The sequence below is a fragment of the Triturus cristatus genome, chromosome 6 (genome assembly GCF_964204655.1).
Source record: "Triturus cristatus chromosome 6, aTriCri1.1, whole genome shotgun sequence".
Taxonomy (NCBI): Eukaryota; Metazoa; Chordata; class Amphibia; order Caudata; family Salamandridae; genus Triturus; species Triturus cristatus.
In genome coordinates, this window is record NC_140589.1 from 79,413,914 (window position 1) to 79,441,320 (window position 27,407).

The following is a 27,407-nucleotide window of genomic DNA, read 5'->3' on the forward strand; positions in this document are numbered from 1 at the left end:
AAAACTATGAAATAGACAAAGATTGAATGTTATGACGGCTCTCCAGTGCTAAACAATATATTTTGGCAAGCACTGGATCTATGGCGCACGTTATCATATGATATTTGATGGTGTGGTGAAGGTCAGAAACACTGGGGCAGTAGCGGACAGGGAAACTCTCTCCAAAGGGTTTTAGAGACCTGCGAGGGACACAGATGTTCTGGGGCCCATTCTGAACCTAGGAGAGCACTTTGAGAAAGAACTAGTGGTGTTGCCCTCGTAAATAGTCCTTGCTAGAAAAAAAAAGGCACCCCAAAATTATAGCTCCATAAAGCCATCATTCAAGCACCCTGGATACCACCCAAATGGAGTAGTTTCTTTTCTGTAACTCCAGTTCTGTAGTAGGGGTATCTCTGTTAAAGTCATAATCTAGTGAATAGTCCCGCCCATGTGCGCGGACCCCGGAGCAATAAAAATAATCTCTTAAGTTGTCAAGCCATGCAGACCTGCATCTACACTTAAGAGAGAATTTCAAAGACAGATTATGCAGCCTATATCCACAGGCTACACTGTCCAGTACTTCAACTAGAAAGAATTCCACCAACAACCACCAACAGCACTGCCTGTCCAGCTTTTTCCACAGAGAAAATCCTGCCTCTTCCAGCAAAAGCCTCTGGAATGATAGAGAGGAAGGAATGGACAGACAAGCCCCATAGGCTGCCATTATGTGGCTCAGAACAGGATACTGTGCCTTTAAGAAAACTTTCCAGAACTTTTCCAGTATCCCAGAATGCACAGCAGGTCCCTTTTACTTTCAGTTCTTTTTGAAAGCGTAGCACGCCAGACCTGTAGCATTCCTTATATTAACATTAATCTCTCCACCGGGGAGGAGGGCGGGCGCTTATGACTATAACAGAGATACCCCTACTACAGAACAGGAGTTACAGAAAAGAAACTACTCCTTCTGTAGTAGGGGATCCCTGTGTATAGTAATAATCTAGTGAATAGAATGGCAAGCCCATCCCCACACAAAAACGGCGGTGGAGAAGATTACAAAATAATACCACTACTGTGCGAACAGATTTTGCAGCGTAGCCTGCCCAACCTGAGCATCTGCCCTGGCATCCGCGTCCAGACAGTAATGCGCAGCAAAGGTATGGACCGACTTCCAAGTGGCCGCCTTGCAGATTTCTGCAATCGGAACATTACGCAGCAAAGCAGTCGTGGCAGCTTTGCCCCTGGTGGAATGAGCCTTAGGTTTACCCCCTAAGGTCTTATTAGCCTTTTGGTAACACAACTGTATACAGGACACAATCCACCGAGAGATGGACTGTTTGGAGGTAGCAAGACCGGTCCTGACTGATCCATAATTGATAAACAATTGGTCTGACCTACGAATATCTTTGGTCTTATCAAGATAAAACTTCAACACCCTCCTAACGTCCAGGGAATGTAGAGACCTTTCCGCTGGAGAAGAAGGATTCTGAAAAAACGTAGGTAAAGTTATGGTCTGGTTGACATGAAAATCAGATATAACCTTAGGAAGAAATTTAGGGTGAGTACGCATAACAACCTTAGCAGCATGAAATACAGTATAAGGTTCTCGGCAACACAACGCCTGAAGTTCACTCACCCTGCGGGCCGATGTAATGGCCACTAGGAACGCCGCCTTCCAGGACAGGTGCTGCAACGAAGCCTTGTGAATAGGTTCAAAAGGCTCCTTCATCAATCTGGACAGCACCACATTCAATTCCCAGGAAGGCGAGGGAAGTCTGACCGGAGGGAACACCTTCTTCAAGCCTTCCAAAAAATCCTTGACCACAGGGATCTGAAAGAAGGAAGTCTGAGAAGGGCATTTCCTGTAAGCAGTCAAAGCAGCGAGATGAACCTTAATGGAGTGGAAATTAAGGCCAGACTGCGCCAAATGTAAAAGATATGGAAGGATGACATCTTCCTTACAGGTCGTCGGGTCAAAGTTCTTGGATTTGCACCAGATACAGAATCTCTTCCACTTGTAAGCATAGGAAGTCCTAGTGGAAGGACGTTTTGCCTCCTTCAGTATGCCCATACAATCTTCTGGTAGATTCAAATGGCCATATTGCACTATCTCAGGAGCCATGCCGCCAAACTCAAAGACGAGAGGTTGGGATGCACCATCCGCCCCCGAACTTCGTGAGAAGGTCCGGCCTGCACAGCAGCCGCATGTGAGGAAAAGCGGGTCCGTGAACCACCACTGCCTGGGCCATTCCGGGGCAATCAGGATCATCCGCGCCCCGGACTTGGACAGTCTGATGAGCACTGCCGGAATCAGGGGAATGGGTGGAAAAGCGTACAGAAAGCTGTTCGACCAGTCGATCCATAGCGCATTCCCCAGCGTCCCCTTCTGGTAGTACCTGGATGCGAAGTCTCGGCATTTGCTGTTTTCGGCAGTGGCGAACAGATCTACGTCTGGAGTTCCCCACCTTGCGAAGACTTCTCCTAGTACCTCGTCGTTTATGACCCATTCGTGGTTCTCCTGAAGCAGCCTGCTCAGCGCGTCCGCCTGAACATTCTGCACCCCCGGCAGATGCGTGGCCGTGATCATCAGTCCCCGGGCCAGAAGCCAGCGCCAGATCGCCTGCGCCTCCTGCGACAGAGTGCGCGATCTCGACCCCCCTTGCTTGTTGAGGTAATACATCGTGGTTGTATTGTCCGTCTGTATCAGCAACGAGTTGGTCTGGAAGGACGGATGGAAGGCCTTCAATGCCAAGTACACGGCTCTGAGTTCCAGGAAATTGATGTGGTACGTCGACTCCACCGGGGACCACTTTCCTTGTATCTGTAAGTCTCCGGAGTGCGCTCCCCAACCTTGGAGAGACGCATCCGTCACGATACTCGTCTCGGGAATGTCCTTGTGGAAGGGAACCCCCCTGAGGAGATTCTCCGCCGAACACCACCATCTCAGAGACTGAAGAGCATGTAGAGACTGCCGGATCTTGTCGTCCCAAGAACCTGTTCTCTGATCCCATTGATCCTCCAAGCACTCCTGCAGTGGTCTCATGTGCAGCCGAGCGTGCGGAGTGAGGAAGATACAGGAGGCCATCGACCCCAGCAGTGAAGACACCTTCCTCACTGTCGCCGATGGAGCGGCCAGGAGGTCCTGAGCCTTCCGAAGGAGCGATAACCGTCTCTACTCCGAAGGAGACACGCTTGCTGACCGCGTATCGATGGAGGCCCCCAAGTACTGTATGCACTGGACCGGAGTCGGGACAGATTTGGACATGTTGACGTGTAACCCCAGCTTGTTCAAGAGAGCGCACGTCCTCCGGAAGTGCGCCTGCGCTTCCGAAAAAGATGAGGCCTTGATCAACCAGTCGTCCAGGTACGGGTAGACAAACACCTTGTTCCTTCGCAGGTGCGCCGCTACCACTGCCATGCACTTCGAGAAGGTCCTGGGAGCAGACTTTAGCCCGAATGGAAGTACTGTGTATTGATAATGATTGGCGCCGACTTGGAATCGCAGGAACTTCCTGTGTTTCCGTGCAATGGGCACATGGAAGTACGCTTCCTGCAGGTCTATGGCACAGAGCCAGTCTCCCTGTTGCAGCTGAGGGTAAATCTGATGCAACGACAGCATGCAAAACTTCTCTCTGCGAATCCATTTGTTTGCTTGCCGCAAATCCAGAATGGGCCTGAACTCGTTCTTGTCCTTCTTGCGAACCAGGAAGAAACGAGAGTACAGACCTCTTCCCCTTTGAGACAGAGGTACGTCTTCCACCGCCTTTTTCCGTAACAGGATTTCTGCCTCCGCCTGGAGCTCTCGCAGTTGATACCGCGAGCTTACCGGCGGAATCGCTGGAGGCGGCCTGATGAACCGAAGACTGTATCCATTGCAAACAATATTCAGCACCCACTTGTCAGGAGTAATTTTTCTCCACTCTGCCGGAAAAAATGTAATGCTTCCCCCCACTGGAGTGGGTAACGATGGCAGGGGAAGTAGATGCTCAGGGCCGTGACCCGGCCGGGCCATTAGTGCCGTAGCGGACTGCTGGCCCCCTCTACCCTTCTGGCGTTTCTGGAAGGGTTTACGGAACTGCTGCTGCTGGTTTTGCTGCTGTCCCGAGGCCTGGCCACGCCCTCTGCCCGCAGACCCGAACCGTCTCTGGAACGGGCGCTTCTTCTTTTCTGGCTTCTCCAACCCGACAGCCGTCAGGGTCTCTGTCTCCGTCTTCATGCGGGCCATCTCGTCGTCCGCATGCCTGCCGAAAAGGGTTTTCCCCGAGAAAGGCAGATTGGCCACTCTATGTTGAGCCTCTGGCATGAGCGAGGTAAGGCGTAGCCACGCGTGACGTCGTTGGTGGACGCCATGACAATACCAATGCGCCGCCAGCAGGGACACATCCGCTGCCGCACTGATCACCTGGTTTGAGACCAGCATCCCCTCGCGCAAAGTCTCCAAGAAGTCTTCCCTCTTGTCGCGAGGCAGCAGCTCAGCGTACTGCTGGAGAGACTCCCACAGGGCACGGTCGTAACGCCTCAACAGAGCCCCGGCACTTGCCGCCTTCATGGTGATAGCAGCCGTCCCACAGACCTTCCTGCCCGCCGAATCTAGCCATCGGCTCTCCTTGTCGGGCGGAACTGTCGATGAAGGGGTGGTAGGATGTTGCTTCCTCGCCGCCGTCACAATAACTGAATCCGGCTTAGGGTCCGTCCTCAAAAAGGTCGGGTCCAAGTCCGGGGCCCGATACTTCTTCATAAGCCGGGAGGGGGCGGATTTCGTCACTGCCGGAGTGAGGAACAACTCCATAGCGGGCTCCACCAGTCCTGGCACGAGAGGCAGCAGGGGGCAAGACAGGTGCTTCTTGTGCAGCGTCTCGAATATCACAGACGTCGTAGGTGTCGGTACCGTCACCATGATTCCCAACTTGGCTGCACCTCTCAGTAGTACCTCCTGGAAGGAGACCAGATCGTCAACCGGCGACACCCTCGTCCCGGGTGAGTCCGACAGCGTCGGTGAGAAGTCCCTGGCAGATGATCGAGTGCGTGATCTGGATCTGCGCCTCCTGTGGCGTCGCCTTGATGTTGACGACGAACGCCCACGGCTCCGCGATCTCCCTCTCCGCCCGGAGCGCGATATCCTTGGCTTCGGTCTGTCCGCCGGCCTCGCCAGGCCCGGCGACGGTGGCTTACCCTGGCGCCGCGGCCTAGGCGTTCCCTGCGGCGGCGGCGGAAACCTGGGCAACGAGACCGATCGTGTCGGAACCGGTGGCGGGCCCGAAGGCCTGCGAGGCGGAATAGCAGGTGGAGGAGGAGGAGGAGGTGGTGTTGGTGGAGGTGGCGTTAGTGGCGGTGGCGGAGGAGGAGGCGGCGTATATACCACTGAGTACCCCGAGCCCGGGGACTCCGTCGAGGGACTCCTGGTGTCCGGGCGCCCCCTGCGCCTCCTCGACGTCGATGAATCCCTCTTCGACGTCGAACGCCTCCGTGACGTTGATCGCCTCCGTGACGTCGAACGCCTCCATGACGTCGAACGCCTCCGTGACGTCGATCGCCTCCTTGACGTCGATCGCCTCCTCGACGTCGATCGCCTCCTCGACGGCGAACGCCTCGACGGCGAACGCCTCCTCTTCGCCAACGGCGACCGGCGATCTCCCCTCGACGGTGAGCGCCGACGCCGGGCCGGCTCTCGACGTCGATGTCTCGACGGCGACGTTGACGGCGTCGACGCAGACGATGCCGAAGTCGTCGACGGCGGCCTGATCAGCTCCCTCGACGTCCCTTCTCCCCAGAGCCCTGGGGAGACGGCGAACAGACCGTAGTCATTCCTCTTGACGCCTTAGTCGACGTCATCGACGCCGGTGGAGAATGGGGGCGTTTACCGGTCTTCCTGCCCCTGGGGAGCCCCCCAGAGGCCTCAGCATGGGCAGGACCAGCCCTTCCTGACCCACCTTGTGCCTTCAGCCTTCTGTCCTCCAGGACTTGGAGCCTAATCTTCTTTCTTTCTCTCAGGGTCCTGGCTGAGAACGAGTGGCAGATCTCACACTCTTCCGGCACATGGGACTGGGGAAGGCAGCCTATACACACCTTGTGTGGGTCTGACTAAGCCTTCTTCCTATCGCACTCCGGGCACTTGTCAAACAAGCCAGGCATGTTGACAACACCAGAAGGAAGTCCCAACACTAAAACACTTGAAAATTTGACAAAAATCACCAATAAACCCTTGAAAAGGGAGAGCTCAATGCTCCAGGGTACTGCTAGCAGGAGCCGGAAAAAAGAACTGAAAGTAAAAGGGACCTGCTGTGCATTCTGGGATACTGGAAAAGTTCTGGAAAGTTTTCCTAAAGGCACAGTATCCTGTTCTGAGCCACATAATGGCAGCCTATGGGGCTTGTCTGTCCATTCCTTCCTCTCTATCATTCCAGAGGCTTTTGCTGGAAGAGGCATGTTTTTCTCTGTGGAAAAAGCTGGACAGGCAGTGCTGTTGGTGGTTGTTGGTGGAATTCTTTCTAGTTGAAGTACTGGACAGTGTAGCCTGTGGATATGGGCTGCATTATCTGTCTTTGAAATTCTCTCTTAAGTGTAGATGCAGGTCTGCATGGCTTGACAACTTAAGAGATTATTTTTATTGCTCCGGGGTCCGCGCACATGGGCGGGACTATTCACTAGATTATGACTATACACAGAGATCCCCTACTACAGAAGGAATATGCTACTTACCAGTATGCATCTGTTCTTGGCATGTAGAGCTGCAGAGTTGTACACTTTGCATAGATCGCCATCTGGTGTTGGGCCCGGATGTTTGCAGTTTGTTTTTCTTCTTGGACAGTCTTTGGAAGTCACGAGTTCAGCGACTCCTCCTTCGGTCCGTACTGCGCATGGGCTTCGGCTCCATCCTCAGATTGTTTTTCGCCAGCAGGGAAATGATGGAGCGTAGTAATAACAGTGAGAAACCCATGTGTGTTGTATCTAAATAAGATAGACTGGAACGGATACAGGTAGCCGGGGAGGCGGGTGGGCGTGTACAACTCTGCAGCTCTACATGCCAAGAACAGATGCATACTGGTAAGTAGCATATTCCGTTCGAGGCATATGAGCTGCAGATTGTACACTGTGCATAGATTATATAGCAGTACCCAACCTTAGCGGCGACCACCGGTATCCGTTGCAGCGGTTTGAAATAGTGTCTTTAGTACAGCCTGGCCCACACTAGCTTGTTGCTTGGAGTGCACGTCTACACAGTAATGTTTTGTGAAGGTGTGCGGTGTTGACCATGTGGCTGCTTTGCAGATGTCATCTGAGGGTATGTTCCCTAGAAATGCCATGGAAGCCCCTAACTTTCTAGTAGAGTGGGCTTTAGGTGGAACAGATAATGTTCTTTTTGCCTTTTGATAGCAAATATGTATGCACTTTACAATCCACCTAGCTATCCCTGATTTAGAGATGGGGTTGCCTTTATGAGGTGGAGAGAAGGAAACAAACAATTGTTTAGTTTTCCTGAAAGGTTGTGTCATCTGTATGTAGTACAGTAAAGCCCTCTTATCAAGAGTATGTAGAGCCCTTTCCGCAACAGATTGAGGTTGCGAGAAAAACACAGGTAATTCCACCGATTGATTGAGATGGAAGGGGGAAATGACCTTGGGCAGAAACTTTGGATTTGTACGAAGTATCACTTTGCTGTGATGTATTTGTAAGAAGGGTTCCTGTATAGTGAACGCTTGTATTTCACTCACCATTCTAAGGGAAGTGATGGCCACTAGAAAAGCTGTTTTCCAGGTGAGGAACTGTAGCTCGCATTTATGCAGTGGTTCGAAGGGCGGACCCATTAGCCTTGTAAGAACTACATTTAGATTCCATACAGGAGAAGGCGGTGCCCTGGGTGGAATTATGCGTTTAAGGCCTTCCATAAAGGCTTTAATAGCAGGCACCCTGAACAGTGATAAATGCTGTCTGTTTTGCAGGTAAGCAGCAATCGCTGCTAGGTGTAAGCGTATGGAAGAGTATGCCAGGTTACACCTTTGAAGATGGAGCAGATAGCATATAATGTGTTGTATGGATGCATCTAAAGGGTTGATTGTATTGTTACGGCAGTAAACAACAAATCTCTTCCACTTTGCGGCATAGCATGCTCGAGTGGTAGGACGTCTGGCTTCCTTGATGATATTCATGCAGTCAGGGGGAAGGTTAAGGTACCCAAATTCTAAGATTTCAGGAGCCAGATCGCAAGGTTGAGCTGCGCTGGGTCCGGGTGTCTGATTTCTCCATGGTTCTGAGTTAGGAGGCATGGGGACAGGTGCAGTTCTTGGTGTGGTACCACTGATAGTTGTAATAGTGTGGTGTACCACGGCTGCCTGGCCCATGTTGGGGCTACCAGAATGAGCGTGAGGGAGTGCTGTTGCAGTTTCCTGACCACTAATGGAATTAGTGGGAGAGGTGGAAAGGCGTATGCAAATCTGCCTGACCAGTTCATCCATATTGCATTGCCTTTGGACAATGGGTGTGGGTATCTGGCGGCGAAGCTTGGGCATTTTTTGTTTTCGTGGGTGGCGAAGAGGTCTATCTGAGGATGCCCCCACTTGTGGAAGAATGGGCGAAGAACTTGTGGATGCAGTTCCCATTCGCGTAGTTGTTGCGTTTGTCTGCTGAGCAGATCTGCCATGGTGTTTTGTATGCCTGGGACGTGCTGTGCCAGGAGAAAGATGTTTTGTGGAATTGCCCATCTCCATATGCTCTGGGCTAAGCGGGAGAGCTGGGGAGAGTGTGTCCCCCCCTGTTTTTGAATATAATACATTGCAGTCATATTGTCTGTGCGAATGAGGACTGCTTTGGCTGAAATCTGCTTTTGAAAGGATTTTAGGGCTAGAAAGATCGCCAAGAGCTCCAGATGTTTGATGTGGAGCGACTTTTGCTGTGGCGTCCATAGACCTTTGTGAGAAGTTGGCCTGGTATATGATGTTCACTAGTTAAAGTGACCACCTTGTACCATGCCAAGCAACCCTTATGGTGTGGTTGTAAGTCAACCTTTTCGGACTAGCTGCCCTAGTGGTAGCGTAGGCTAAGCAGTCTTTGAGGCTAAACTCGTTAAAGCGTGTTAAGCAGGCTGTTTTACCAAATGTAACCCCCTTTTATACAAATGAAAGGACACCACACAGATATATATTAAAAATATATATGTATTTATTTCTCAAAGTAACCCCTAGACTCTTTATGAGCACAGGAGCACAAATCGTTAAACAAGAATACGTTAGAATACACAGAAGTTGCACTTTATCTGGATAGGCCCTGGTGGCCGCTCGAACCATATACTAAAATAGTGGTATAAATACCACGAACAGAAAAGGGAAAAGGCCTAGGGCCTCTAGAATCGCTCGGCCTACAAGGAGCTAACTTTAGTTAGTGACCAGGAGGTCCACGGGTTCGTGTGCAGAGCAAATAGTCACACGCGAGCTCCCATAGGTTTTCAATGGGTGCGTAAAAGTTACAAAGTTACTGCAAGAAGGATCTTCCGGATGGACTATGAACTCAAGATTGGAAACAAAGACACTAGAGATGATACTCTACACTTGGGCACCGGAGTGCCAGCTTTACCTCACCCACAGGAAGCGGGTGCATAGGTCTCGAAGTGCGTCGGGTTTCTTCTATATGTTCAATGGAGCCTGAAGACAAAGGTGCTGCAGGCGGTCGGCCCGGAAGAGATGCGGTGGATCCAAGGGTGGATCGGAGTTGTAGAAGACCTGTAAGCAGAGGGGACAGTGTTCACAGTCACTAGCCAGTGACCAGCGTGGTACCAGGCGATGTCGGGTGCAAACAGGAAGAAAGGTACAGCTTGTCTCTGCAGCCACGTGGTCCCTGAAGGTCGACGACGTCCAGGAGTCGGGTCACGAGCTGTCCCACGCAGGCTCTCGCTGTCGGCGGTGTCGGCGACTTGATCGAAGCAAACAAGCCTTGGCAAAAGCAATTGTTGTGGGAAACGAAATAGGCTGATGGTTCTGACCAGCAAGGTCAGAGGGACTGCTCCTTTGGAGGGGAGCAAGGGCCAGTCTGGAGCAACCAGACCAGTGGTGTAGTTCTTGAAGTTCGTCGCCAAGATGGCCACTAGCCAGCGGGCCAGCAACCGGTTAGGCGCGTCGAGTGGCAAAATGCAGAAGGGCCCCACGCAGATCGTGGAGATGCTGGAGGGCTCACCTTTGGTGCAGATGCTGCTCGGGTGTTGGGCTTCTCAGGACCCAAAGCACAACTTGGAGGGAGCCTCGGTTGTCGCGCTTGCAGCTTGTCGTGGTCTTTTCAAGATGGCTGGCTCCACGTGTCTCGGTGCCTCCACGGGTTCCTTCTTTTCAGGGACTGTGGATCGGGCGGTGAGAGGTCTGGAGGTCCAGGTCTTGTCGGTCTCTGGGCTCGGGCTCCGGCGGGAGGCGGCGGCAAAGCAGACGTTGATTCGCTGGATGGTGCTTGCGTTAGCAAGGTGGTCACTCCCTGACCACAGGGGAGATTCTCTTCAGTCCTCTGTGCGGCAGAGCGTCGAAGTTCCCGTCTTCTTCTTGTAGTTAAGTTGATTCCAGGATGTCTGAAGTCTTAGGACACAGCTCCTACCTTTAAGCGGATTCTAAGGGCCGGACTACCTGCTAGGTCCCTCCCTAAGGGTGGGACCAGGAAGGGGGGTGGTTACACCCCCAATCCTTTGTCCAGCTCGCCCCAGGTCCAGGGCTGGTGTGCCCCAGGACCGGATTGCACTGGCATAAGCACCGAGGCTCCTTGTGAGCCTCAGGCATGTCTGGTTTCTTTCAAGCCCTACCTGACCAATACACAAAATCCTGTCTGGGGTGGTGCTCGCACCTCCCCTGGCAGGAAACCCTTTGTCCACGTCTCCCAAGCTGGAAGGACTCCCAGCAGCAGGAGGGCAGACTTGTGTCTGTGGTGGCAGCATCCATTTTGTGGAGCTGAGGCTATGTCTGATTTTACCAGGGTTTCAGGTACTGTACATGTCGTGTCCCTCTAGAAGGGTGGAATGCTAACCCCGTCGCCAGAATTGACGAGGGGTTAGTATTCCAATTCGTATGACACCTTACTCGACATGTTTTGATAAAGCCAAACCAAAGATAGCATTAACCGCAAGGTTCATAATGCACTTAAGAGTATATGGTATGACGATATCTGGAAACGGTAGAAGGAAGTTGTTCCGACCACTGCAGACAGGCCCAGCTCATGCCAGAGCACCATCTCATATGGAACCATACACTCTGCCTTCAGGATTGTTAAGGCCTGCCATAGGAGTGACTTATAGGTTAACATGTGTCCCATTTAAGGTTAGGTATAGGTATACTACACCTAAGTAAGAGGTGGTTACACCAACTTACCCCAGCTGAGTGATCAGCCAGTTGTGTCAAATTTGTTAGGCCCAGCCTGGGGTAGCATAATACATGCTTCAGCCCCTGGCAGGCCTTAGATACACCAATGCCCTGGGTACCTAGTGTACACTGGTACAGGGGCTCACAGGGTGATCCACTTCCAATTGGTTATGCACCTAGGGTGCATAGTGTCAATTTAGTTAGAGAGAACAGCAGGCTGGGGGTCTGATTAGCAGGCCCACAGCCTCAATATGTCAAAAACCAGTGAAGCAAAAAGCAAAAATTTGGGGTGACCATAGGATAGCAGACCCTACTCTCCTACAGCCTTGCATTGTGAGGTGTAGGAGGTGCGCTCCCCAGCCGGAGAGCGATGCGTCCGCTGTTAGAAATATCTGAGGAACCGGGTCCAGGAACGGCCGCCCTTTGGAAAGGTTTGTGGTGTTCCACCACTGCAGAGAGTGATGGGTGCGGCCGTCCACCAACACCAGATCCGTCAGCTGTCCCTGGGCCTGGTTCCACTGTTGCGCTAGGCACTCTTGGAGTGGACGCATGTGGAGTCTTGCATGGGGCACTATGAAAATGCAAGATGCCATCATCCCTATTAGCTTCATGAACACTCTCGCTGGGAGAGAGTGCTGAGCAATGAACGTTTGGCGCAAGGCTTGTATGCTTGCGATCCTGGCTGCGTTGGGATAGGCTATACCTTTGGAGGTGTCTATAGTGGCCCCGAGATATTGCTTTGTGTGAGACGGTACGAGGTGGGACTTTTGGTAGTTCACCGTGAAGCCTAGCTGGTGGAGCAGCTGGATGGTGCTGTCTGTATGTTGCACACATTGGTCGTAGGACGCGGCTTTTATCAGCCAGTCGTCTAAGTAAGGGAAGACGTGAATATGCTGATGTCTGAGGTGTGCTGCTACTACTGCTAGGCATTTGGTAAACACCCGTGGTGCGGTGGTGACCCCAAAGGGGAGAACCGTGAATTGGTAATGCTGACCGTCCACCACAAACCTGAGGTACTTTCTGTGAGAAGGGTGTATTGGAATGTGAAAGTATGCGTCTTTCAGATCCAAGGTAGTGAGAAAGTCTCCCTGACAGAGGAGCGGGAGGACTTGTTGTAGGGTGACCATGTGGAAATGGTCTGAATGTATGTATGCATTTAGAGGCCGGAGGTCCAGAATGGGCCTCAGGGTCCCGTCTTTTTTCGGTATTAGAAAATACAGGGAGTAGACCCCTAGATTTTGCTGATTGACGGGGACCTGCTCTATAGCGTGTTTTTGGAGGAGGGAGAGCACCTCCTGTTTGAGTAGTGTGGAATGTTCCTGAGACATTGGACGGTGCCTTGGTGGGATATTGGGTGGGGTAGATGTTAGCTCGAGACAGTACCCTGACCGAATAATTTGGGTCACCCATTTGTCCGATGTTATGGACTCCCAGGCGTGGATAAAGTGTCGCAGTCTGCCCCTGACCGGAGTGGGATGGTCTGGGGGGAGCGGAGGGAAGTCATTGTGCGGGCGGGGTGGCAGAACGGGTGGTGTTAGTTTTGCCCCTGCCCTTATTGTTGTTGCCCCGGTATCCACCCCTTTGGTAGCCCTTCGAGAAGGTATTTTGAGGAGGGGACTTGTAGGAGGTAGAGGCGCTATCGGTGGAGTAGCCTATGCCTGTGCTACGAAAGGACGAACGCCGAAAGGAGCGTTTAGGGGTCTGTGATTGTAATGCCCCCATAGACTTTGCTGTGTCCGTGTCCTTTTTCATTTTTTCCAATGCTTCGTCTACCTTTGGCCCAAAGAGATTTTGTTGGTCAAAGGGGTGATTTAGTATGGATGCCTGGACTTCTGGCTTGAACCCTGAGATTCTGAGCCAGGCATGACGACGAAGCAGGACACTAGTATTTTTGGCTCTAGAAGCAGTGTCCGCTGCATCGAGGGCACATTTAATGGAGGTGTTAGTAATGAGCTTTCCCTCCTGTATTAGGTCATGAGCTTTACGTTTGTGTTTTTCCGGGAGGTGCTGCATAAGAGCCTCAAGCTCATCGTAGTGTGCTCTGTCATAACGCGCAAGCAGCGCTTGTGTATTCGCAATGCGCCAGATGTTCGCGGCTAGCGAGGCAGTGCGTTTACCAGACGCATCTAGGAGTTTTGATTCCTTATCTGGCGGTGGGGCATCAGCTGAGGACTGGGAGTTAGACCGCTTTCTAGCCGTGGACACAACTAAGGAATCTAAGGGAGCAGGGCCCTTAATGTATGTAGGGTCTGTGGGTGCTGCTTTGTACTTTTTTTCTATTCTGGGGTTTAAGACCCTGGCCCTGACAGGGTCTTTGAACACCTCTGCAGCATGTTTGGTGACACCCTTAAGCATTGGCAGGATGGCTGTGCACTTATCCTGAATATCAAATGTATCCAGTAAGAAGTCGTCTTCCACTGGTTCGCTATAAAGTTCCACCCCGTGGTAGTGTGCTGCTCTCTGCACTAAGTGGTGAAACCCTAGTGAGTCCTCTGGGAGAGATGGCCTGGATGGGTATAGGTCATCTTGAGGCACATCCGGTATGTCAGGGTTTTGGTAATCTTCCCATGGGTCTGGGGTCCCCGGTGGTGTGGGGTCCATTGGGGCGTCCGCCAGGTCATAATCTGGATCCCTGTAATCCCGATCTGGGGACGGGGTCGGGGAATGATGAGGCAAGGGTGGCGGAGACCTGGGAGGGAGAGGAGGTGGAAGAGGTGGAGGAGGAGGAGGAGGAGGAGGTGTAGGAGGTGGTGGGGAGGGCACTCTGAGAGGAGATGTGGCAGAGTCCTTCCGCTTGGGTGGTGGAGGAGGAGCTGGTGTGTCAAGACGTCTTTTCTTGACAGTCAAAGTCAATAGCCCAGTCTTTGGATCCTTAGATAAGGTTTTTTGATAAGGATCCGGTGTAAAAAGGTCCGGTGGTGCCGAATCTTCCGATGGCGCCAATGGTTTTGGAGCCGAGGATTTGGGTGGTTTCTCTGCGCCATGTTTTTTGGGAACCTCCGTTTTTTTCGGCGTCGAGGTAGGCTTCGGCGCCGGAGCGCCGGAGCGTCGGTGCCGAGGGATTTGTGCTTGTGTTTCGTCGGCACTAAAAGTCCAGGCTTCGGCACCGGTGGCTTCGGAGTCGAGCTGGGCGGCACTTTCTTCGGTGCCGAACGGTGTTTATCGGCACCAGGAGTCGGCTGGCTCGAGCCCGAGCTGCCGTGAGACTTGTGAGGCTTCGACACCGGGCCCGAAGGTGGGGTGATAGAAGCTGCGTGTTTGGTTTTCCCCAGGCCCGAAGGCGAAGGTGTAACCTGAGTCTCTTTGGATTTGGGGGTGGGAGGGGGTAGAGTACTCACGACCCTCTGCGCCGGTGTGATATCCTCCAGGTCGGAGTCGTCGGCCTCGGAAGCGCTGACGATGTCTTCCTCCTGCTTGGTGTGGTTTTGCCCCGAAGTGTCGGTGTCGTCTCCGAAGATGTCCGGTGGAGCCGCGGTCGATGAGTGCGCCATGGTGCGTCGAGCTCTTCGATCCCGGATGGTCTTTTTGGATCGAAAACACTTACAGGCGGGGCAGTCTCTAGCCTCGTGTTCTGGAGAGAGGCAAAGGTTACACACCTGATGGAGGTCGGTGTGGGGAAATTTAGACCCACATTTTGGGCACTTTTTGAACGGAGTCCTTTCCATCGGCCGGGACCGGAGTCGAGGAGGGACCGCAGGCCGGTGCCGATGTGTGGAATCGAGAAAAGTGCCTCTTCGAGAGATGAAGATAGATGAAGAAACTCGATGAACGAGGATTTTCCGTCGAGGCTGGAACCGTAGAAGTTCGAAGCCGGAGCACTAAGTATCACATCCGAGCCTGATGGCGGAAAAAAACAATCTGAGGATGGAGCCGAAGCCCATGCGCAGTACGGACCGAAGGAGGAGTCACCGAACTCGTGACTTCCAAAGACTGTCCAAGAAGAAAAACAAACTGCAAACATTCGGGCCCAACACCAGATGGCGATCTATGCAAAGTGTACAATCTGCAGCTCATATGCCTCGAACATAGTGTTTACAAAGCGATGGTTGATGCCTTGGTGACAACAATCCTGTGAAGCTCAAGGACCAATTAATGACTCAAACGGTCCCTAAACTTTCAACTGGACTGATGGGAATACTAGGCCAGTCCTCACTTTGAATATCGAATGTGCCTTTACCTTTTGGGACCTGTATCTCAGAATCTACCGGTTGCAGTCTAGGCTGTCTTATAGCGTGGCACCACTGGAAGAGGACTCTTCAGCCCCAAACAGTAATAGGCTTCTGGAGTAAAACCGTTTAAACATTTCACTCAGATCCCTAATCCTTTACATTCTCTTAACTTTAGCTTTGCCAATGACTTCCTGAAGTTTGGTCTCTGGAACCATCATGAGCACATGGTTACAATACCGCATTTTTAGGGGAACAAGAAGAACGATCAATGTTTGTGCATAAGGAAGAGTAACATCTATACTTACGAGTCCAGAACAAATGCATGGATTTTGGCCAGCGCTTTGATCTGAATCTGACAATGCCTGTAAGAGACGAGAGAAAATAATCACAAAGGTGAACATAAAAACACATTTTTAGTTTCCTCCTTCAATTTTATTTACATACATGGTAGGAATACATCGCTCTCAATTTTGTATGACTAACAGTGGAGCCATAACATCCTTTTCGAATTACGATGCACACACTTCCCACCCAAGTTATCACTAACATACCAATGCTGGCGTAACACTCTTCAAAATGTTATATTCAAAGATAAAAGGACAGGTTCTATGATGCTCTGCTCCACCAGAAACAGATGCCACAATATTATCACAGAGCTCTAAAGGTGCTGACAGCAATAATGGTACCAGTTGGGGTGGGAGGTCGGGTTTACAGGGGTTGGGGTGGGATAGCAGATGGGACCCATGCCTTAGTTGTATTCCTCCTGGTAGCCCCCAAGTGCCCATAACCCCCGGAGATGCACCATCACAGCTGTTAACAGAACAAACCATACCCACACTGCACACTCTGGAAACACAGCCAATCCTATGATGCAGGGTTTTTTATTTCATGGCACGCAGTAGAAGCTTTTACCACTCGTATCTACAGGTGTGCAGTAAAAGCAGCTACATATGACTGAATGCCTGTCTGGGAGCCTACATGCAGAGAGTGCGCCGCCACCAGTAAGTGGTTCTTTGGAAACAGGGAGCACTAGCGCAGAAAGAAATGTAAAGGCAGCTCTTCATTTACCTGTAAGCAAATCCATGCACTGCAGAACGTTATACAGGATGCAAACTGAACTTGTGACATTAACTCTGAGCTCCTACCACTTGTAAATACAAGAACAGCGCTATTTACATGCAGCTTTCTAAGTTTAAAGTTCCTTTAGATAACGAAAGGAAGCAACATTTTATTAATAACAAATAATTACATTTCAATAACTATTAACTATGGCACTGGCCTGCATGACTAATTAACGGGTATGTAAAAGTAGTGCAATTACCACAATTACATATTGGTAAATGTATTTTTTCCACACTGTATCCCTGGATAGAAGGATACAAGAAACATTACTAGTCTCTTCGTTGGTGAAAGTGCATGCAGCAATGTCAGGCCTCCCTGATTCCACAGAGCAGTGGAGGGTATGGCGAGTGCTTCATCCTTCCCTAGGAGGACAATGAGGACTTGGTTTTAGTTTTGAACGGCTGGCAAGCTTTCACAGCTACCACACTCATGGTCTAATCACAGCGACTACATTCAGGTTCTGAGCAGGGCAGAGCCTGCGATTTTGCATCCAACAACAATGAAACACATACACAAGGTCAAAAACACTTAAGGAAAAAACTGGAACTCAAACAAAATAACTAAATGAACCATTTGTTCACTAACTGAATCAATAAAACAAGCTTGGGAAACAGGAACAAGGGATGGAACGTAAAGAAACAAAATAAAAGAAATAACACAGAGCCCCAGAGCCCACCATGGAGACATAGCATCATTTCATTGCATCCTTACTCAGTCTTGTCCTATCACAAGGAAAACAATGGCGCTTTATTTTGTGGTTTCCGAAAATCGACAAACAATTGAGCTGGCTAAAGGCTTGTGCCACTGAGAACTCTCTTGCCACAATTAAGCCATGTTAAGGGACTTAATGGCCTCTACCACCCCTTGATTTGGATTGTTACCACAGTTATTGAGTTACAGTAAAGACAGATTCCCGGGAAAATCTGCTCCCCACGCACTTGTGATGCTGACTCGACCTAAACCGGTTTTAAGTTTTTGTAAACATTAAGGGCCTCATGTAGGTAGCTAAATACCGGTCGGTAACGGCCGAAAATCGGTAAATATCCCGTTACCGACCGGTATTTAGGCATTTGAGATGTAGGAGGCATGATTTAAGGATTCGGTAATTTACCGAATCGGTAAGGGGTCGGTAAAATACCGAATCGGTAAAATACAGATTCGGTAAATTACCGAATCCTTAAATCATATGTAGGGAGCACTCAAGTGAGTGAATTTCAGTAGTCAGGATTCGGTATTTAACACCAACTACGGGTTGATGTTAAATAACGAATACCTTTCAAAAAGCTAAATTTTGCTGCTTTAAAAGTGCCATGTGGCAGACATACATGCCCTTAGGGCATGTATGTGCGCCACATGTGCACACATGCACGAATCAGGGGTGCAACAGGGTGTCAATGTGACACCCTGCCACCCATGATTATGCTTCCCCTATTACCGATTCGGTATTTACCGAATCGGTAATAGTAAATGGCTTCCCATTCATTCCTATGGGCCTCCAGGGATTCGGTAAATACCGATTCATAAATACCGATATTTACCGAATCGGTAATAATTACCGATTGTTTACCTACATACCATTTACCGATTCATAAATACCGAATCGGTAAAATTCGGTATTTATGAATCGGTAAATAATATGTTACCTATATATGGCCCTAAGAGTTTCCCAGAAAGAGTTCTTAAGGTCGAAGTTGAGGTCAATGTGTTACCATAATAGCAGACTGTCCTGTCCGCATTGTTCAGATGAACAATTACTTTTTAACCTGTTCTGCTGCGGCAGGATTTATATGAGCAGCTCTTGGAGGGTCCCTGAGAAAAGGAAACAATGCAGGCGTTTGAAATAAACTCGCTATTGTGCTTAGCTAACGCTGATTTACTTGTATTTGAACTGGCAAGACGAATGCTGTTGTATAAACTTGGAAAGTGACAATCACTTGCGCACAGCTTTACAAATATGTTGGTTTTGTGTTTATGTGGACTTCTGACCAAACTATTTTAAATGACTGAGAATTGGACTAATTGGTGGAAGCCAGAAGGTCACCTAGCTTCCTGTTGGCACTACCAACACCTTATTGCAGATAATCCATCAGAAAATACAAATCCGTCCTCTCATTTTTAAATTTCTGTTACGGATTCAGCAATAAGTCAGCAGACAAGGAAGTCAAAAAACAATGTTGTGCCTTTGTCGCACCCTGCAATGCTTCCAGAATTTGTAAAGTAATACTTTTCTTGTTATTCTGTTGGGCATAGCGGACTCACCTCTCATTGGACCTTGTCATGTAGTCACTGAAGTCGGTGTCGCCTTTGATCACTTTAAGAGGAACAACATGATTCACATCCTGGTCGGTGTTCCGCAGCTGGTTTAACTTAATGTTCACTGCGAAGAGGTACTCCCGCACATCGTCTATGCCAGCCTTGAGTCCTCGGCACACCACATACCTAGAGATATGGGAAGCAAAGACTTATGTTTGGAATTAAAATGAAAAGACATCTAATGAGGTCCTCAAATATTGGTAATTTGGACAGAGCCATACACTTTCACTTCTCCAGCTGTCTGCTTTCCAAACAGGAGCATTTATGTATTTATGAGTAACTTCTGAGGCACTCTAGACAATATTGCATGGAATTATTAGGTAGAACAAAATATATTTACCAAAAAGTTTTTACCTTTGTTGGGACAGAAATGTTCCCTGCATGGTAAACAGGTGCAGTCCCCTGCCGCAAGTGTCTGCTGCAAAGGGAAACTGCATCCTAACTTTTACTTTGGCCCTGACATCATGCTAATCTAGCATGTGCGCAGAGACCTAGTCATGTCCATAACACTGTGAAGTCTTGGAGCTGCTCTATTAGAAGGAAGGGCACACCAACATGCCTCATGATAGGCAGTGGATTCATGTCTATGGCCTGGGTTAATCACATAAAACGGTGATGGCAATATATTTTTCAGATACTCACCCCCAGTCACAGATCTGAATCCATGACTGATTTGCATATAGCTGGGTCTGAACTGGGGTGGCGAAGTGAGCTAAAGAACGATGATGGATTCAACCCAGATCTGTGACAGGGGGTGAGTGTCTGAAAAGTTTCAGCACTCCGTCCATCATCTCCTTGTGTTTGCTTTGTTCGCCCTAAGTTGGCAGGGTATGACCAGACGTGGGTCCCTTGCTCACTTTGCCACTGGATTCAAGCAGCCTGGCTGAAGAGGGCTGTTAGCCCGAAACCGGTCCCAGGATGCTTGTTTCCAGTCCAGGGAAGACATGGCTTGGCAGTTCGGGCTGGACTGTTCCCATGAGGCACAGGGTGAAGACTGATTTGCATATAGCTGTGCCTGAACTGGGGTGGCAAAGAGAGCTAAAGAATGATGATGGATTCAACCCAGATCTGTGACAGGGGGTGAGTGTATGAAAAGTTTCAGCGCTCAGTTCATCATCTCCTTGTGTTTGGATTAAATTACATATTCCATATAAGATGAGGACTAGGCTGGACATTACATTGTTACATTGTTTGGTTGACTGCTGGGTTCTGAGAGCTTGCCTCACACACTACCTCCCAGCGAAGCACGTGTCTGTTCACCCTAAGAGTCAGAAGAGGAAAGGATTTAACTTGGCCCAGTGTGCACTGCTTTAGCAGGTAAACCCCAGGACACCAGTGGCAAAAGTAAGGAAAATGCTACTTAGCAGTATGCATCTGTTCTTGGCATGTAGAGCTGTAGATCCACACACTGTGCATAGGTCGCCATCTGGTGTTGGGCCCAGATGTATGGACTCCATAGTCAGATTGTTTTTTCGCCAAGAAGGGAAAAGATGGAGTTTTTGTAAGAAAGAGAAATAGATGTCCATGTATGTTGTATCTAATTAAGATAATACTGGAACAGATAAAGGTAGCCGGGGAGGTGGGAGGGCGTGTGTAGATCTACAGCTCTGCATGCCAAGAACATATGCATACTGGTAAGTAGCATTTTCCGTTCGAGGCATATGAGCTGTAGATCACACACTGTGCATAGATTGCATAGCAGTACTCTTCCTTAGCTGCGACCACCAGTATCTGTTGCAGTAGTTTGAAATAGTGATTTGAGTACAGCTTGGCCCACACTAGCTTGTTGTTTTGCCTGCACATCTACACAATAGTGTTTTGTGAATGTGTGCGGTGTAGACCATGTAGCTGCTTTGCGGATGTCATCTAGGGGAATGTTCCCTAAAAATGCCATTGAAGCCCCTATCTTTCAGGTAGAGTGGGCTTTAGGGGGAATAGATAGTGTTCGTTTTGCTTTGTGATAGCAAATTTGTATAGATTTGACAATCCACCTTGCAATGCCAGATTTTGATATGGGATTTCCCTTATGTGGTGGTGAGAAGGATACAAAAAGTTGTTTTGTTTTACGAAAGGGTTTTGTTCTGTCTATATAGTAAAGGAGTGCTCTCTTTAAGTCCAGTGTATGAAGAGCTCTTTCAGCTACTGTTTGTGGTTGCGAGAAGAACACTGGCAACTCAACAGATTGGTACAGATGGAAGGGAGAAATAACTTTAGGAAGGAATTTGGGATTTGTTCTGAGAACCACTTTGTTATGATGGAGTTGTAAAAATGGTTCTTGAATGGTTAGTGCCTGTAGCTAACTGACTCTTCTAAGAGATGTAATGGCCACAAGGAAAGCGACTTTCCATGTGAGGAATTGTAGTTCGCATTTATGCAGAGGTTCGAATGGAGGACCCATCAATCGTGTGAGGACGGCGTTTAGATTCCACACTGGGGAAGGAGGTACCTTGGGAGGAATTATTCTTTTGAGGCCTTCCATGAATGTCTTAATGGCGGGCACCCTGAAAAGTGATAGGTGCTGTCTATTTTGTAGGTAAGCTGCAATGGCAGCGAGATGTAATCTAATTGATGTGTATGCCAGAAGATGCAGTAGATAACATATGATGTGCTGAGTGGAGGCATCTAGAGGGTTGATGTTGTTATTGTTACAGTATATAACAAATCTTTTCCACTTGGCTGCATAGCAGGCTCTAGTGGTGGAGCGCCTAGCCTCCTTGATAACGTTCATGCAATCAGCGGTAAGATTGAGATAACCAAACTCTAGGACTTCAGGAGCCAGATCGCTAGGTTGAGCTGTGCTGGATCTGGGTGTCTGATCTCTCCATGGTTCTGTGTTAAGAGCTGTGGGGAGAGGCGTAGTTTTTGGTGCGGGACTACTGATAGTTCCAGCAATGTTGTGTACCAGGGTTCTCTGGCCCACGTTAGAGCAACTAGGATCAGTGTGAGCGACTGTTGTTGCAGCTTGCGCACCACTAATGGAATGAGTGGGAGAGGTGGAAAAGCGTACGCAAATCTGCCTGACCAATTCATCCATATCGCATTGCCTTTGGACAATGGTTGTGGCTATCTGGCGGTGAAGCTTGGGCATTTTGTGTTGTAATGCGTGGCGAAGAGATCTATTTCTGGCTGCCCCCATATTTGGAAGAACAGTTGGAGAACCTGTGGATGAAGTTCCCATTCGTGAATCTGTTGTGTCTGTCGACTTAACAGATCTGCCATGTGATTTTGAATTCCTGGGAGATGTTGGGCTAACAGGAAAATGTTCTGGGGAATGGCCGATCTCCATATGGTCTGTGCTAATTGAGGGAGCTGGAGAGAGTGTGTCCCCCCCTTGTTTTTGTAAATAGTACATTGCTGTCATATTGTCGGTGCGGACTAAGACAGCTTTGCCTACTACGTGTTTCTGAAATGATTTTAGTGCTAGAAAAATTGCTAGCATCTCCAAGTGGTTGATGTGGAGTAGCTTTTGCGGAGGTGTCCATGTGCCCTGTATGGTGTGATGAAGTAGATGAGCTCCCCAGCCGGTGAGCGATGCGTCTGCTGTTAGCACAGTTTGTGGAACTGGCTCTATGAACGGTCGCCCTTTGGAAAGGTTTTGGGTGTTCCACCACTGCAGAGAGTGATGTGTGCGGCGTCCACCAACACCAGATCTGTCAGCTGACCTTGAGCTTCGTTTCACTGACGTGCTAAGCATTCTTTTAAAGGGCGCATCTGGAGTCTTGCATGAGGTAATATGAATATGCAAGAGGCCATCATCCCTATTAGTTGCATGAACACTCGAGCTGGAAGTGAGTGTTGCGGTTGGAATCTTGCTATAAGAGCTTGCATGCCTGCTATCCTGGCTGGACTGGGATATGCAAGGCTTTTTGAGGTGTCTATTGTGGCACCCAGATATTGTTGGATGTGGGATGGTTGGAGGTGAGACTTTGCGAGGTTTACGGTAAACCCCAAGTCGTTAAGTAGTTGTATTGTGGCGTGTGTGTGATTTACACACTGGATATGTGACTTGGCTTTTATGAGCCAGTCGTCCAAATATGGGAAGACATGCATCTGTTGTCTTCTTCAGTGGGCTGCCACCACTGCCAGACATTTTGTGAAGACCCTGAGTGCTGTGGTGACTCCGAACGAGAGGACCTTGAACTGGTAATGCTGGCCGTCTACCACAACCGAAGGTATTTCCTGTGGGCAGGGTGAATGGGAATGTGGAAGTAGGCGTCCTTGAGATCTAATGTGTCAAGGAAGTCGCCCTGTTTGAGTAACGGGAGGACCTGCTGAAGAGTGACCATATGTAAATGGTCTGATTGTATGTAGAGGTTTAATGGTCTGAGGTCCAAGATGGGTCTCAGGGTTCCGTCCTTCTTTGGAATGAGGAAATACAGGAAGTAAACCCCTGTGTTTTGGTGATGAAGGGGAACTGGTTCTATGGCATGTTTTTGTAGGAGGGAAAGTACCTCCTGTTTTAGAAGCGTTAAGTGTTCTGACGACATTGGACGCTGTCTGGGTGGAATGTGTGGGGGAGTTGAAGTGAGCTCCATGCAATAACAGGATTGGATGATTTGTCTCACCCAAATGTCTGTGGTAATGTTGTTCCAGACAGGTAGGAACTGTAGCAATCTTCCCCCGACAGGAGTAGAGTGGTCCGGGGGTAGTAGAGGGAAGTCATTGTTTAGGGGTGGAGGCGGTATGAGTGTTGGTAGTTTTGCCTCTACCCTTATTGTTATTGCCCCTGTAGCCTTCTCTGTAATAGCCTCTGTTAGATGAGGTCTGTGTTGGACTTTTGAACGAAGTGGAGGGGTTTTCGGTGGAAAAACCTCTAGAGGCGCCTCTGTAAGAGGAGCGACGAAAAGAACTTCTGGGAGCTTGCGATTGCAAGGCTCCCATTGATTGAAGGGAGTCCTTTCCATGAGTCGAAGGCCCAATGGCGCAGGTAGGCCCGAAGGCCTGCGTCGACGACCGGGATCGAAGATTTGAAGGTCTGGAGGGATGCACATCGAAGGGGAACGCAATCAAAACAATACCGAAGTATGGGTGAGGATTTTGCGTCAAAAAGATGATCGATAACGACACCGAACTAGGGCGCGATGAACACATCCGAGCCCGATGGCGGAAAAAAACAATCTGACGATGGAGTCGATGCCCATGCGCACTATTGTCCAAAGGAGGAGCCACCTATCCTGTGACTTCCAAAGACTTTCCAAGACAACAACAAAGTGCAAACATCGGGCCCAACACCAGATGGCAATCTATGCACAGTGTGTGATCTACAGCTCATATGACTCAAACATTAAATTATGAATTCAACAAGGGATCATTAATGTATGTTGTTAAAGAATTTTACAAAGAAACTAATCACTGAAATTAAAACAAAAGATAAATTAAATTAAGTCAGAAAAAACTGAAACTGGTAACAAGATTTTCATCTGTAACTTTCTGCATGGAAGGCCGAACTACAAGAGTTATATACCTCCACTTACATTAAAGTCTTTTGAGTGCAGAGATGTGCAGTGTTGTAAGCTTTCCAAAACCTCACAATAGCCAGAGCCAAAGTTTACGATGATTTTGTCCTGGCCACACATCATTTATAATTAATAAAATTGGGTCTGAAGAAGATTAAACATTTCCAATATGTACCCAAGAACATCAAATGGTAGTGAAGATCTAGTGGTAGTTTGCATGTCTCCAAATTCTGGAATAGCAGTTGTAGGAAGCTGGTTCTTTATATTGTATACCAAAAAGAGGTATAGAGGTATGCTGTGTAAAGATTCCAGGTATCCCTTATGAGTGGACAGGGATTGCTCTAGCTAGCCCAAGGCACTCTGTTTGGAGGTAGTGTGGTCGAGCAGCCCTAGGCTTATCGGAGAGGAGTGTTAGACTTTTGTTACACACACAAAGTCAATAAATGATATACACACTCAAAAAGGAGATCCATATCAAATTGGAAAATTGACACTTATTTTATATATATTTTTAACAGCAAAAACGATATAATTGGTTAAGTACTTTGTTTTGAGATATCACTGTTACGAAAATAGTCAAGTGTCACGTGTTTTTCAGTGTTTAGCAGTACACTGGCACTTGTATCTTTGAAAGTGGTAACGTTATCAAATGGGAAAGAAAAATACTGCATACGAGCACTAAGCAGCGACTTACAAGACTGTTCTTCAGGACTTGAGGTAAGGATGGGAAAAGATACAAGGCAGCACCAACAGATCATCTCAGTCAGCTCAGGGGCGGCCAGGTGCAGAAGTGCAACTCAGTGTTGGGTGCCCCATTGAAGTCACTGGGGAACAGTTGGGTACCAAAGCAGCTGCAACCAGGACTGGGGGGCCAGTCTGGGTGAACCCACAAGGGAGCTCGGTCTTTGAGATGCTCGGACATGTAAGGATACCGCTGGTCCCCTGGAAATCGGGCTGGTGGGCTCAGTTGCAGTGGTGGTTTCTCCCGCAGGGGTCGCACTGCGGGAGGCACTCACAATTGTAAGGGGCCTACAAAACAGGCTGCAGGTGGCAACTGGGGGACCACTCCAGACAAATTCAAAGGTGGACTCAGCTCTTAAGGGTCTTATCCCCAGGCTGTGGGCCTCAGGTGCAGTGGTGCTTCTAGGAGTCGGGTTTCCGCAGTCTGAGGTTGTCGCGGTACCTGCTGTCTGGCAAGAGAGGCTGCAGGTGGGGACTGGAGAGCCAGTGTGGTAGAGCCCAAGAAGGGCTCAACTCTTGAGGGTCTCTGTGCCTCAGGGACACCTTCAGTTCACAGCAGTTCGGGCCAAGGGGCTAGTGTGCAGTGCTGGGTGGTAAGGTGGGTGCCACGCTGGCAGAGGCTCTCGTGTTGGTCTTTGGGGCCTGCAAATATGCAGGAAAACAGCTCCTCTGCTCCAGGGAAGATGCTGATGGCCAGGTGAAGTTGTGGATCACTCTTCTGCAGCTTTTGGAGGTAATACAGCTTTCTGCATGAGCCGGATCAGTGCAGTTGTTGAAGACAGCAGGCAGGTCAGCAGGGTGGCTGCCAAGTCAGGTAATACTCCTCAGTTCTCACTTTGGACTTTATTTTTCTTTCTTCTTCACACACACAAATCTAAGTTCAATTTAGGGGCTTTTAAGGAGAGGGATGGGTAAATGAGTGAAAGTGGCTCTCTATACACTGTTCCCAAATAGGTACAGTGTGCACAGAGTCCACAGTCCCCAGAGGTTTGGCAGAGGCTAAAGTTAGATATAACCTTACTCTCTAAAGTGGTAGCTTGGTCGAGCAGTAAGGCAGTATCAGAGGACAGTGTAAAGCATTTGTTGTACACACTCAGTCAGCAAATGGTCTCACACACTCAGGAACTGAACTCTAGGCCACTGGTTTGTATATAAAAATATATGGTTGTTTTATTTTAGAACCAACAATAGATATCAAAATATACTTTCTCAGAATGAGATGCTTTAGTTAAATACTTTGCAATAGGCAATTGACTTTTGCAAAAAGTTACAGTTTTGATGCAATAAGCAACACAATTTCAAACACAATAATACATTGAGCTCAATGGGAATTTTAAGTTATGTGCAATTGATTACTTTCAGGATTACTTTTCTAACTCAAGGACTGGATGCTAGATTCAGTCCTGGGACAGTTCTTGAAAACAAGTGGGTAAATTCGTTTTAGTTACTGCTGTGATTTTTAAGCAATATTTTGCTATTTTAAAAGTTGACACTTAAAAACTTTTGCTAATCAAATTACCAATGTTATCTTATGGAAGGAAATTCACTTAGCAGGTAAGTGGGGTTATGGTTACTTTTTCAAGGTTAGTGTTGGATCCTAGATCCAGCATTAGTGTACCACCTGTGAGCAGTTGAGAAACTGCGTTTAAGTTACACAGGCGATTTTTAAGGAATATTTATAAGTTTGCAAAATCGACACTTAAAAGAAATTTCATGGAAAAACAGTCAATGGTTTCCTATGGGAGAAAATTCAAGTTACGGGTAAATAATGTTCTCGTTACTTTTATAATCCAGTGCTGGGCTCCAAGACTCAGTACTGGGGCATCTATCTAAAACAGGTAAGTAATTACGTTTTCACAGTTGGTACGATTTTTAAAGAATATTTGTAGTTTGCAAAAACTCCACACAGAAGAAATTTCCGAAGAAGGCAGTCAATGTTACCTGAGGGAAGAAAGGAATATGCTACTTACCAGTATGCATCTGTTCTGGTCATGTAGAGCTGCAGATCTACACACTTGTGCATAGATCTCCATCTGGTGTTGGGCCCGGATGTTTGCAGTTTGTTTTTCCTCTTGGAAAGTCTTTGGAAGTCACGAGGTCGGTGACTCCTCCTTTGGATCGTATTGCGCATGGGCTTCGGCTCCATCCTCAGATTGTTCTTCGCCAGCAGGGAAAGATGGAGCGTAGTAGTAACAGTGAAGATGCCCATGTGTGTGCTATCTAAATAAGATAAACTGGAACAGATAAAGGTAGCCGGGGAGGCGGGTGGGCGTGTGTTGATCTGCAGCTCTACATGCCATGAACAG

The 27,407-nt window shown here is 48.8% G+C and overlaps 1 protein-coding gene across 3 annotated transcripts in view; it reads right to left on the reverse strand.

Moving 5' to 3' along the window:
• LOC146813789 (cap-specific mRNA (nucleoside-2'-O-)-methyltransferase 1-like) overlaps positions 1–27,407 on the reverse strand; it is a 944,292-nt gene that overhangs the window by 511,574 nt on the left and 405,311 nt on the right. For all 3 annotated transcript variants that reach the window (XM_085610252.1, XM_085610251.1, XM_085610253.1), the window contains 2 exons: positions 18,851–19,030; positions 15,775–15,831 (listed from right to left, as the gene is read on the reverse strand). In XM_085610252.1, coding sequence (XP_085466378.1) covers positions 15,775–15,831; positions 18,851–19,030 — 237 coding nt within the window. The remainder of the gene's footprint in view (positions 1–15,774; positions 15,832–18,850; positions 19,031–27,407) is intronic.